This window comes from Mesocricetus auratus, unplaced genomic scaffold (assembly GCF_017639785.1).
Source record: "Mesocricetus auratus isolate SY011 unplaced genomic scaffold, BCM_Maur_2.0 Super-Scaffold_100013, whole genome shotgun sequence".
In the NCBI taxonomy this organism is placed as follows: Eukaryota; Metazoa; Chordata; class Mammalia; order Rodentia; family Cricetidae; genus Mesocricetus; species Mesocricetus auratus.
The window spans coordinates 37,512,019-37,525,429 of NW_024429196.1; the positions used below are offsets into that span (position 1 = coordinate 37,512,019).

Consider the following 13,411-nt stretch of genomic DNA (forward strand, 5'->3'; position numbering starts at 1 on the left):
AAGGGGGAGAACAATTGAACCTTTCTTATTCCCTAAGCCCTAGGCCCTGTCCATCTTCGTAATCCAGGCTGGTAAAACCTTTAACATATGTAAAGCCTTCTGGGCAGTCCACATCCATGCTAGTTGGTGCTGATGTGCTCATTCTCAGGGTGACATGCTGAGAGTGATGGGTGGGAGACACTGAAAGCCACCCCAAATGAATGACCTTGTTAAGCTTTGAGTAGTCAATGAGGTCGGGCCGGTGTCTGTGGATGAGGGCACAGAGTCCAAGGCCATCTTTCCAGCTTCACAACACAGAGGAGAAGAACGTGGGTTAATGGAGAGACCAGAGGGTCCCCTGGGCGAGACAGCAGCTGTTCCCATCTGATGCCATGTACCAAAGGGGCCTTGCCCATCCCCAGTGAGTGACACCAATGGCCCTCAGGTGGTTCTGCCTTGTACTTTCCATGTACACTTCCATTCCCTTCCCCGTTCCTTTCCATTTTGAGCAGGGCCAGCCTTGCCAGGGACCCTGCTTTTGTCCACTCTATGCTGGCACAGAAAGCAATGGGTGATAAGTCTACTACTCTCCCGACCCTTCTAATCTTGGGGTTTCCTACTCACTTTTTACTCAGTCTCCATTTTGGTCCTTACCTGATATTACCCATAATCCCCTTCCCCAAGGACACTGGCCCCAGATGGGAGCTGCACCCTATGAATGTTCTTATGGGACTTTCAAAGCCAACACCAGCTCCCAGTGACTCTGTCTGTCCTAGGGGGATTGCTTTTATTGGTTTATCTATTTATTTTGAGACAGGGTCCTTCCTCATGGCTCAGGCTGGACTCAAACTCTCAACCTTCCAGCCTTAGCCTCCTAGGTGCTGGCATTACAAAATGGATGGTACCATGCTAAAAGGTCAAAACTTGTAGGTGAGAAGGTCACAGGACAAACTTGGATGCCAACAAGGGCAAAAACACCAGTATTAAGGACCCCTTGGCTGCTCAGCTCTTGAGTATACTGCCCACAGGAGAGCCAGTGAGAGAAAGCATGGAAGGTGTCCCTCAAAGAGTTAAGAATGGAAGAAGACCCTGGTGGAAACATCACTTGGAAGCGCTTAGGTTCATCTTGGTCCAGTGAGGAGAGAGGTAAGTACAGACAGACATAGGAGCCTGACTTTCACCCTGGCTAGCCGGTTCAGTCCTCCGTGGCTTCTTTGGAATAGGGAATGCTTCCTTTCTCCTCTACTTGCAAGGCCTAGCCTGGTGCTACCATTCTGGAGCTATTCTAACATATTTTTAAATATAATTTTTAAAAAATTTCTTTGAGAGTTTCATATAGGGATGCATTTTAACCATATTCATTCCCTACTCTTTCCTAATTCTTCCCAGATCAACCCCCATTCTCCTGATCCTCTCCTTTTTTTTCCCTTTCTCCAACAGCCATTAATCTAATTTTCTAGCCAGAAGTACCTCCCAGTCTGTCAATGTGATGTGACTTATCCTTCCTTTCTCTCACTATGCATAGACCCATGAGGAACTGCCATCCATATGAACACATGACCAAGCCTCTGCTCACATGTGGCAGGAATAGAAAACTACCCGGGAGCTAAAACTGCAGCTAGAGCCACGCTGCACTCCATGCCAAGTCTGTGTTGCATTTGCCCTGTTTTCTGCCATTTTTAAACTGTGATTTCTCTATTTGTCTTCAACTTTAGGGATTAAAACTGATAGAATAAGCAGGAGGAGCCAGGGTGGACGAGTGCCCAGAGGGGTTGCAGAGTCTGCTGGGGCCCCTCTGACACAGAAGACAGTCTACAACTCTGCCATAAGGAGCCCCCAGATAAGACCAGGAGGGACTCTGGCACAGCAGCACAGCCTCCACTTAGACATCCCCCTTTGTTTGCACATCCTAATGGACTTCTCCTGTGGGAACTACCCCCTGGGTGGAAGACACACTAGTATAAGCCAGGTGATCCTCCTGGCCTCCCTGGGCTCTGGGGGACAGACAGGGATTGACAGTCCCGGCTGGCACTTACCTGGTATGGAAGTTCTGGATGTTCACATTTCTGTATGGAGCTGTCTTCCTCTGACACCACAGCAGCAGACCTTCTTTGGCAGATGTTTCTGTAATGACATCAAGAAAAGGTGTCTGGAAGGAAAAACACTCAGAAAACAGGTATTTTATTTTGGATATACAAAAAAATCATTTAGGGGAAACTCAGACATGTCATTCTCATAGCTACACCTGAAAAATTTAAAGTTTAAATCTGCTTTATCACTAATTACTAATTAAATTGTAACCGATGCTATGGGATGTAGCTCAGGAGTAGTACCCTCGTGGCTAGTGTTCCCATAGTCCTGAGTGCAATATCCAGCAGCCAAAACCCAAACAACAACAAAAATATAAAGAAGAAAAACCAAAACAACCAGCCAGCAAAAAAACAAAAACAAAACAAAACAAAAATAACCAGCCAAACAAACAAACAGAAGCCCTTCCCCCCCTGTGATGCTGACTGGAGAAGGAATTGCTGGACCCCCTTTATTCCCATATTCAGGAGATGGCAGGGGGAGTTGTAGGCAACCCCAGCTCTAAACAGAGCACTCTGGTCTATCAGACATTCCAGACTGATGTGATTGCTACCTCTCTCCTTCCCTGGCTTTGCACATCATTATTACTGCTCTTTTTTCGGGTCTACTTTTAACGAAATGTATTAACGTGCCTTTTAGCCTAACAACCGTTTGATCACTACAATTAAATCTTTTTTTTACATGTTTATTTCTTTAAATTAAAAAAAATAAATTTTGTGTGTGTGCGCACATGTGCCATGGTCCATATGTAGAGGGCAATTTTCAGGAGTTGGTATTCTTTTTCCATTTTATAGGTTCCAGCAATCAAAACATCAAGTCTCACGTTGTCAGGCTTGGACTGCCTGCTAAGTCATCTCAGCAGCACCTCTTGTAATTAAATCTGAATTCAGTGCTGTTGACAAATGTCAACCTGACATTCTGAAAATTAGAACTGCCTATTTAACTCTCAAGGTACAGCATGTGTACCTGCAGAACAGGTGTAAGGGCAAGCTGGACTGCCAATTAGCCTGCCTTCCTTAGCTTGGTAACTAACAGCTAACCAAGCCTGAGTGGTAAGAGGCAGTGTATTCTTCCCAGGCTAGAAGAGGCTCTGATGTTGGTGTTCCTGGTGCTTTTAGTGACTCATCAGCCAGCAATCATTAAAAACCACCCACTGGGGCTGGAGAGAATGTTCAGGAGTCAAGAGCTCACACTGCTCTTCCAGAGGACCTGAGTTCAGTTCCTAGCACAATGCCGAGCAGCTCATGCCTACCCATGCTTACCCCCCACCAATACCACACACACACACACACACACACACACACACACACACACACACACACACACCACTCCCCACATACATATACATAATTAAATCTAAAATAAATCTTTAAAAGAATCCACTTGACTGTTTTTTTGTACTAGGTGACAAAAGGTCTGCAGTATGTGACCTTAGAGAACATCTAATTCACTTGTGATTCCCTTTTTAGAACCCCAAACCCATTTATGTCATCTAAAACATCAAACTAAGATATAATGACATTCAAACCTCAGTTCAGGCTCAGAAATGACAGCCAGTTTGAAGAACATAAAGTCTGCATTTGAAAACTCCTGCACAATGTGGATCTATAAAAGTGCATTTCTTTATGCTAATGAAAATAACAAGATGCTTCCTGAAGGCTCTCACTTTATTGAAAAACCAGTTATTTGTCATAACCTTGTCAGTTTTTATACACTAAATTTAAATATTTAAACAGTTAAACCCACTCTACTGAATAGATACTATTTTGAAGACTGCTTCACACTACTGCATTAGCTGAGCTAGGAGCATCTCCTGATTTTTTCTTTTTCTTCTTTATTTGGGGGGAATGAAGAGAATGTTTTGGGGTGAGACATTACATAGCCCTGGCTGGCCTGGCACAATGAAGCCTAAAGTGTTTTCAAACTTGTGATCCTCCAGTTTTACATTCCTCAGTGCTAGGTTTATAAGTGTCAATCACTATGCCCAACTTTTTTTTTCAAGACAGGGTTTCTCTTGGAATTCACTCTGTCCTGGAACTCACTCTGTAGACCAGGCTGGCCTTGAACTCACAGAGATCTGCCTGCCTCTGTCTCCTGAGGGCTAGGATTAAAGGTGAGGCCACTACAGCCCAGCATTGCCCAACTTTTATTATTATTATTACTATTATTATTATTATGTTTATTAGCAAGGCATTTTAGCTGTAAGCCTGAAGAACTTTGCCCTAGGGGACTGGAGGGATGGCTCTGTGGTGAAACATACACTTAGTATGTACAAGGCTCCAGTTTCAATCCCTAGTGAAGAGACAGAGAAAATGAGGAATAGACAGGGAGTAAGGGAGGGAAGGAGGAAAGAGGGAAGGACAAAGAAAACTAAGAAGAAAGGAAAACTCTTCCTTTTTCATTAGTAATTTGTGAACTTCCTAGTGCAATATGCAGCAAAGAGACCCATGTTAAAAATAACGTCTGTTCTGAACATGTGCTCATCTTTTGCAAAGTGATTCCACCCCAAGAATAGAACAGCACCACCAGGGTCTTTTCCCACATAAATATGAAATTTCTGAAAACTCAATTTAGATGCCTCTCATTTGACAACAACTGTTCAATGTCACAATATCCTACTCAAATTTTAATTTGCATGCACAGTTTCTAAAGTAGACAACCAGGTCACAATTTGAGACTTACCTTCCACTGAGATGTCCTGAATGGCAAAGCGGAGGATGATGGTCCAGATCATACCCAGGGTCATTTTCACATTGCCATCGACTATTTCTGTGGTGAAAAAAACCAAGTTAATGGACAGATGACACAATCGGTACACAAACGGACCTGTCTGTTTAAACAAGTAGTGCAGAGCATCTGGTTGTGCAGCATTTATAAACAAATGGCTCCAGTTTAATTGAATTCTGAGCTAGTAATTAGCACTAATCTTGTATATGCTTTGTCACTGCAGACCACCTGGGAGTTCTAGGACCCCATTAGAGAGAAGGCATTCTACTGCAGACTCTGCCCTGGCCGCTCCTGCAGTCTTCCTAAAAGGCCGCTACAGGACTCAGCATGCACAGTGACGTGCAGCTGGTCTAGCTCCTAGCTTCTCCTGGTGCCGTCTTCCGCAGACAATGGGGAGGCTGCTCCCTTCCTAGAAAATAGGAGTTTATTCAGTTTTGCGTTTGAGACAGTGTCTTACTATGCAGCCAGGGCTGGCCTTGAACTCCCTATGCAGCCAAACTGGACTCGAACTTACAGTGGACCTTAGCCTCTCAGGTTCTGAAATGAGAAGCATATCTCTGTACCACACCTGGTCCTATAGTCCTTCAGACATGAATCATCTTTCTCATTCCAGTAATAGGTCTGAAGAAGATAAGGTGTGACACTTGATATTGTTATTTTCCAGTATCCATTCCTGGTTCCAAAGTCTATAGACAGTGCCTAGAATGGGGGTTGGGGGTGATACAGGCAGGCATGGAGCATGGTAGGAGGGAGAGGAAAACAGAAGGCACAGGCTACATCTTGCTTCTGAGGTCACCTGTCACTTACCTTCAGCCCCAATAGACACCAGTTTCACCCCCTTGCTGGCTATGTAATCCAAAGCCTTGTTGACATTCGCAATCTTGTGGAACCGCATTTTACCCCGGTCAGGTTTGGGCAGCCTTTCCCCTGAAGGAAGAAGAGAATCATGTAGAGTACTGCCTCAATTCTGAATCAAGAGGTTCAGTGCTAGAGTCTAGGCTTTTCTGACGGGAAATAATCACCCCGTTGCTTCTGACATGTTCCTGGTTTCCCTAAATGACAAAGAGGGACACATTCAAGTCCAATGTGACCAAGAGAACTATAGCATTAAGGCCACAGCACCCTTTGCAGACATATCAGTAATAGGGTCTGACCATGAACCAGGTTTCACATTCATAGAGAAGTCAGTTAGTGAGGCATTCAGAGATGCTGGCTAGCTGTTAGAGGAAGTTGGGCAGCCTAATTCAAGTCACAGAAGTGGTTACCAGGGCTTCCTAGACATCTGGACCAGAGTGGGCTCACTATTCTCTTTCTCATCTCAAATTACATCTCAAGGAACACCCACCCACCCTGCCCAGTCTGTACCCAATGACAAGCCCAGGGTGATCTTGGCACAAGTTCAGTCATGTGAAACCTGCGTACTGTCCTGGACCAGGGTCCATTTATTCCTGTAATCCATACAAGGTGGACTAAAGATGAAGCAGATAGCTGGGAAGGTAGCAGTTAAGTGTCCATTTTTTCTCTCTTGTTTTGAGATGAGCAGTATACTGTTTTGTTACTTTTTTGTTTGTTTTGGTGGTTTTTTTTTTGTTTTGCTTTGTTTTTGGTTTCTTTTGTTTTTTGAGACTGGATCTCATCATGTACCCTAGGCTGGCCTGTAACTCCCTATGTAGCCGAGGCTGGCTTCAAACTCAGAGTGATCCTTTTGATTCAGACTGGAATTATAGAGATGCACTGTCACATCCAGTCCTAAACATTTTTAAAGTCCATTCTATACAGAACCCATTCTTCATTTAGAACAGGGGAAAATCAACAACAGACAAAACGAAAGAACAACCCAGGCACATTTCTCTTTGAGAAAGTTTTTCTTGGCTTTGGCCTTGTTCTTTGAGACAGGGTCTTACTGTGTAGCCCTGGCTTGCCTGGACCTTGCTGTTCATCCACCTGTGCCTCCCCAGTGCTGGGATCAACTGCACCCGGCTTTTTGTCATGTTGTAGCCAGCCAACCTTAAAGAGTATGTTCATCTTTACTGACACTGCCCTGCAGGTCACAATTGGACAGTCGGGAGCCTGCACACCCACCTGAGATGACTTCCAGAAGCAGCATGAGCTTGAGGCCATTCCTGAAATCCTCCTCGATGTTCTCAATCTGGGTCCCGGCTTTCCGCAGGTGCGAGTTGCACCAGGCAGTGAAGGTCTGCAAGGAAAACCAGACTTAGTGAGCACAGGCCAGGTGGTTGACAGACCTCTTCTTCATGGACAGCATGTGATGCCTTCAAAAGCAGTGGTTCTCAACCTGTGGGTCGAGACCCCTTTGGGGTCAAGCCACTCTTTCACAAGGGTCGCATATCAGATGTCCCGCATGTCAAATATTTACATTACAGTAACAACAACATTACAGTTATGAAGTAGCATCAAAGTAATTTTATGGTGGTGGTCAACATGAGGAGCTGTGTTAGTGTCTCAGCATTAGGAAGGTTTTGAACCACTGAAAGGGTCTACCAAAGGCTGGGGCTACCTGGCCTTCTGCAGGAAGCAGAACTCAGTGTAGAGAGGAATTGGAGACACAAAGGTGAGCACTTAGAAAAACTCCTTAGGGACAAAACTTCATTTGTTTGCAACTACAACTTAAGGAATTTTAAAAATGTTTACATTTATTTATTAATCTATTTGTTCATTTATTTTGTGGGGGAGAGCAGTTCATGAGTGTCAAGATACACAAGTGGGACCAGAGGACACCCTATAGAAGTCCCTTCTCTCCTGCCACCATGTGACCTCCGGGATAGCACTAAGGCTGCCAGGCTTGGCAACAAGTGCTTCTACCTGCTGGAATTTCTCTCCCACCTCTTGAGGTTTTTTTGCCATCAGTGAGAAGTGGCTTCACACTGACATCCAATACCTGTGCCTTTGAAGAGCTCTTACTTTGAAGGAAAGGAACTAAATAAGAACATGCTTTTAGTCCTTGAATTCAGCAAAAGTAAGCTTGCCTGCTGAACAGACACATAAATAATGCTGAAGGAATGCTGAAAGCGCTTTCTGTAAGAGGGTGGGACCCGTAAGCACTAATTATCAGTTTATCTTGAAAGAACAATTTGAGTTCTTAGCTTAATCAATTAAAACAAATCTGGAGTATATTATTTAAAAATAAAAATAGTAATAACCTCCTAGGAGCCTATTCTATGCCTTGAGCTAGATTCTTTATTTTTTTAAAGGTTTATTTTATTATTAAGTGTGTGTGTGTGTGTGTGTTTGTGTGCAGGTGCCCATGAACCCAGAAAAAGGCATCACATCGCCTGTAGCTGGAGTTGGTTGTGAGCCACCTGATGGGGGTGTTGGGAACAGAACTTGGGTCCCCTAGAAGAGTAGTTCACAGTCATGACCCTAAGTCATGTCTCCAGCACCTATATTCTGAATTTTAAACTTGGCTAAACAGTACTTCACCCAGAATGCCTCTAGGTCCCATCATATTGACAAGTTACTAGTACAATTTGCAGAGGAAAACAGACCACACATTAGTGCTGCCCTAAGTTACTCTTATTTTTAAGTCTTCTTTTAACTTGGCTTTCACTAGTGTGCTATTTCCTGCCAAAACCAGATTAGAAATGCTTCAGGCAGCTGCTGGCTAAGAATGCAAACTGTCCCCTTGTCACAACAGCTGCTAGGCTCAGGAACAAAGTGCTTAGCACTACAAATGGGGGAGGGGCAGGCAGGGGACACACAAAAAAGATCTGTACTCATGATGAGAAAAATCAACCTCTCCTAAACAGAGTGCTTCCAAACATGCTAGGAAAAAAGCACAGTGCCCATAAAAGCCTATTTCCCCAGGTAATAGGGGACTTTTGAATTTTTCAGTCATTTGCTTCAAGAACTATATGAAACTGATATAAATTCAATGGCAAAATGTGTAAGCATTTCCTCAGATTTACTGAAATCAAATTTCCCCCCAAGAGTCTAAATGAATAATTACTTCTCCTAAATGTACTTGTGCTTTAGGTATAAACATGGAAGCCCCTGTAGACCTAGAACCCACCGATGTGGTGGTCTCTAGTTCCAAACGTGGTCTCTTAAGTTGCACCAGACATTGGTCAAGTGCTCAGCGGGAGGTGGTGCAGCCACGGAGCATCCCAGCATCACCCCAGATAGAGAGGCTTGCTATCTGAAGGAAAGATGGCTCCTAGAACTACTTAAACGTTTTCCATATATGTACATATTAATTATATGTACTTAAGGGCTGGAAATGTACCTCAACTGGTAGAGTATTTGCATGGCATGCATTAGGCCTGGGTTTGGTCTCTAGTACCAAATAAAAACAGGCCTTAACCCAGTACTTGGGAGATAGAAGCAGGAGAATAAGGAGTTTAAGGTCATTCCTGGCTACATACAAAGTTTGAGGTCAGCCAGGGTTACTTGAAACTTTATTAAAACAAACAAACAAACAAACAAAAAACAGGGCCAGCAATATGGCTTAGCCTGATGACTTAAATTAGATTTCTGGGATCCATGTGGTGGAAGGAGAGAATCAGCTCCTAAAAGATAAAGATACACACACACACACACACACACACACACACACACACACACACACACACACCCCACACTTTTTTTTTCTTGAGACAGAGTTTCCCTGTGTAGCTTTGGAGCCTGTTCTGGAACTAGCTCTTATAGACCACACATGTGCACTTTTTAACAACCTGAAAGGTGCTCGTGTTTGTTTAACTGACAGACAACATCAAGATTAATTATATATGTATGTGATCCTGCAGGAAAGACACAGAATACCAGATCGCCTAAAAATCAACAGAGAGGAAAATATAACAATGTAAACATTTATAGAGTTGCTTTTATTTAAGCTCTACTCAAAATAGGACAAGCTGTGGTATTTGGTATCTTATCATTTACATCCTTTCAAAGTCAGGGTATCAGAAGCACTTCTCCACATAGCCCCAAAGCTGCTCATGACATCAGCACAGACTTCTGATCCCCCATGGAATGTGTGAATATCACTCTGATATTGTCTTTTCTTGGGCATAACTACAGTGGGGGTTTTCTATCACATATTTTACAAGATCGTGCAAGTCCAGAGAATGTGTGTAATCTAAATGGCCAATGTGTTCAGCAGGGTGGAGCCCCAAGGAGCATTCTATCTTCAAATGAGTTCTCCAAAGCTCCAACAAAGGGGGTGGCTGAGGACCATGGGAAGACGGTTCAGATGGCTCCATGATAATTGCTAACAAAGAAGCCAGTGCATACTGAAATGGAATCATAAGGCTTCTTAGAATATTTAACTTTCATTCTAGTTACAGTTTTAATTGTCACAGCCTAGGAACTGTGTTCCTATACCTTTGCTATCACAGGTACTTCTGGGAAAAGCATTTGTGTCCTTAGGATACACACGACAGCAACAAAACCCTACAGCCTTCTGAAGCTTTCTTTCTAGGTGTTCTTGCTTAGTGACACATAAATATTCAGGAACATATATATTTAAGGTCCCTGGGAACTGATCTTGAAGAACTCAAATAGCCACAGAGTTAGGACCACATTACTCCAGGAAGCACCTCAGATCTAGATTCCCCTAGACAGATGCCCTGTCTTAAAGGAAAATGGCACACTGAGAACTAAAGATAGACCATGAAGGAAAGACACAAAAGTCTCCCACACCACAGACCACCCTAGAACCTGCCTGGCCAATCTGAGATCCTCCACTATCTTCCCTCCAACTCAAACCCTCTTCCACCTCACTATTCCCATTCCTCCGTGTCCAGTGATAAATCCAAGTGTTCTAGATATCTAGAAATAGGTGCACAGCTAAGCACAGTGGCATGTGAATGTAATCCCAGTCACTTGTAAGACCGAGGCAGGAGGATCATGAGTTCAATCTGGGCAGTGTGAAAAAAGGGAATGAGGCAGACATAAAAACACGCAGAGGGAGGGTCTGGAGAAATGGCTCAGGGAATAAAGGCAGTTGCACACACACTCTGTGACATGTATACGGATACACACACAAATAAATAAAGGTAGTAAAAATATTAAAACAAACAAAAAATAATTCAGAGTCCCACAAAGAGAGCCATGATGGGAAACACCAAGCCATCTACTCCCTAGGAAGAATGAATCTAGTCTTTACCTGCTCCAAACAAACAAAGCTTGAAGTCCCAGAGATAAAAGATAGAAGTGCAGTGACAGACACTGCTGCTCTGGGTATGAAGATTAACCGTCAACTTGACCTGATTTGGAATCACCTAGAGACACTGCTGGGCATGTCTGAGCTGGGCTTCTGTCAGGTACCTTGTCACAGCAAAAGGAAAGAGATGCCATGTACGGTCCACAGACAACTGGAGTAAGCACAGAATCCCTTCCCCAAACACAGAATCACAAGCCCCAAGGTGCTTTGTGGGCCCTCTACAGGAACAAGCTGGCTTCCCCTCCCAGTGGTGCTCATCCCTGGACTCAGATAGAAGTTCTCCAAGCCCAGGGAGCAGCAGAGTGGGACCAACATTCTGGTCCTGTTCTGGTAACTTGTCAGTCACTTGCTTTCATTCGGTAAGACTGCAGGATACTTAAACCATCAACAGTCTCTACTTCTGTTGTGGTCCTGAATACAACCCAGAGGCTCAGGGGGAAAACGCTCTTCAAACTCAGCAGCCAAGGACCAGCTGAAGAGGTTTTTCAGGAGCATGTGTGAGAGAGGGTGGTTCACTTAACAGCAGGAAAGGCCATTGCATCTTTCACAAACAACTTAGATCCACTGCTTTTCCCACAGTATAAACGGAACAACGTGTGTGCTTGATGGTGCTCGATGAACTGAGGAGAGGAATATGCACTGAATATGCACTGAATATGCACTGTTCAGCGGCTCTGCTTGGGACTTGGCTTCACTTTTTAGTCAAGATTACACCTAATAACATTCCATTCACTCAAAAATATTTTATTAAATTTTTTCATGAGGAATGTCTTAATGAAAACTAGTTACATCTGAATTTTTTAAAAATTTTATTTTATGTATATGGATGTTGCACCATGTGTATGCATTGTGCTCATAGAGGCCAGAGGAAGGTGTCAGGTCCCCTGGAACTAGAGTGACATTCAGCTGTGAGCTGACATGCGAGTCCTCATGTGAATCTAACTTAGGTCCTCTCAGAGAGCAGCCAGTGTTCTTAACCATCGAGTTATCTCTCCAGCCCCATGTGATTTTTTTTGCTTGTTTTCTTTTATTGCACAATTATTTTTATTATTCCCCTCTGGCCACATGTGTACCTTAAGACATTGTTGCTGGGGACACAGATGGGGACACAAAGACTAGTCATGAACCTAGAAGAATCTGTTTCACCTCCTCCTCCTGCTCTTTCTCTCCCTCCTCTTCTCTCCCTCCCCCTCCCCTGCCTTTGCTGTGGCACTTGGGACTGAACACAGGACTTCATAAATGCTAGGCAGGTGCTCTACCACTGAGCTACCTCCTCAGTAAAAACTGACTCATGCTGTAGCTCAGGCAAGTCTTGAGTTTGGGATTCTCCTGCCTCAGACTTCTAAGCAGCTGGGATTATGGGTCCCTGTCACCAGGCCTGGCTAGGTTACTCTCAGTAAAAAGGTTCCAGCTCTCTCATTCTTCACAGCCTGTTCTCCACATACAAATTTTGGCCATATGCTAATACATTTATTTTCTACTCCTTTGCTCGCCTTTTCTGTCAATAACTACTACATGTAATACACATTCCCTAAAATGGAAACCCCTCAGGGTTTTTCTGAATGCAATGGGCTGGGCTCTATAGAATGAAGGTCAGGGGAAGGTTGGTCTTGTGAATTCACCAGTGACAAGACCATAGAGGTATGGTCAGGAACCATGAAAGCATGCCATGACTCTCAAGTTACTTGTCACTACCTTTCCTCAGGGAGACAAAAAGCACACACTGTGTCTTCTAAGGCTGCCCTGACACTTGTCCTGGCCTGAAACCTTCAGGTGAAACAGCCAAAATTTCCCAAAAAGGAGCAGGGAGGATGGGCAGGGAGCTGAATCCAGCCTGAAATCACGGCTCAGAATTCACTTTCTATTTCTGACTGTGACACTGTGCAATTATTTGTCCTTCACATCCTGATGATTGCCCAGCTATAAAATTGGTACAGTCACTGCCAATATCAGCATTATGAAATAGTTCAAATGGTTATTAGGAGGAGAAATACACGAGTGGGCTGGCTGCTGTTACCTGGAAAGATGATTCTGAACATACACTGACCAAAAAGAGAGAGAGAAAATTAATTTAAAAATATATATTAAAAACACAATTTTGCTTTAAGTTAATTTTTTAAATGCTCCATTTATCATTCTATTTGTAACAATTGCTTTAACAGTGTGCTCTTTCCTACTTCATAAATTCCTAATTTGCCAAAATCACTTCCTGGTTCTTGATCTCTATTGCAGAAGGAAAGGAAATTCTAGAGAGCTGCCCATGCGTTCAGCATCTTTGGTGAAGGCAGAGGAAGGACAGAGCTCATTCTTGGAAGGGTATATTTTTTCAGCATTGTCACTGAGAAGGGACACTCTGCCCTCTTAGAGAGGAGGTGGCCTAACCCTGAGGGTGAAAACCCCTGCCACCCATCCATGTGGCTGCCTCACTATGACCCT

The 13,411-nt window shown here is 43.8% G+C and overlaps 1 protein-coding gene across 1 annotated transcript in view; it reads right to left on the reverse strand.

Annotated features, from left to right (window-relative positions):
• The window catches only part of Actn2 (actinin alpha 2), a 66,790-nt gene that overhangs the window by 34,330 nt on the left and 19,049 nt on the right, over positions 1-13,411 (reverse strand). Inside the window, exons 2-6 of the mRNA XM_040755600.1 lie at positions 6,877-6,991; positions 5,602-5,721; positions 4,750-4,836; positions 2,016-2,103; positions 206-284 (exon numbers count right to left, since the gene is read on the reverse strand). Coding sequence (XP_040611534.1) covers positions 206-284; positions 2,016-2,103; positions 4,750-4,836; positions 5,602-5,721; positions 6,877-6,991 — 489 coding nt within the window. The remainder of the gene's footprint in view (positions 1-205; positions 285-2,015; positions 2,104-4,749; positions 4,837-5,601; positions 5,722-6,876; positions 6,992-13,411) is intronic.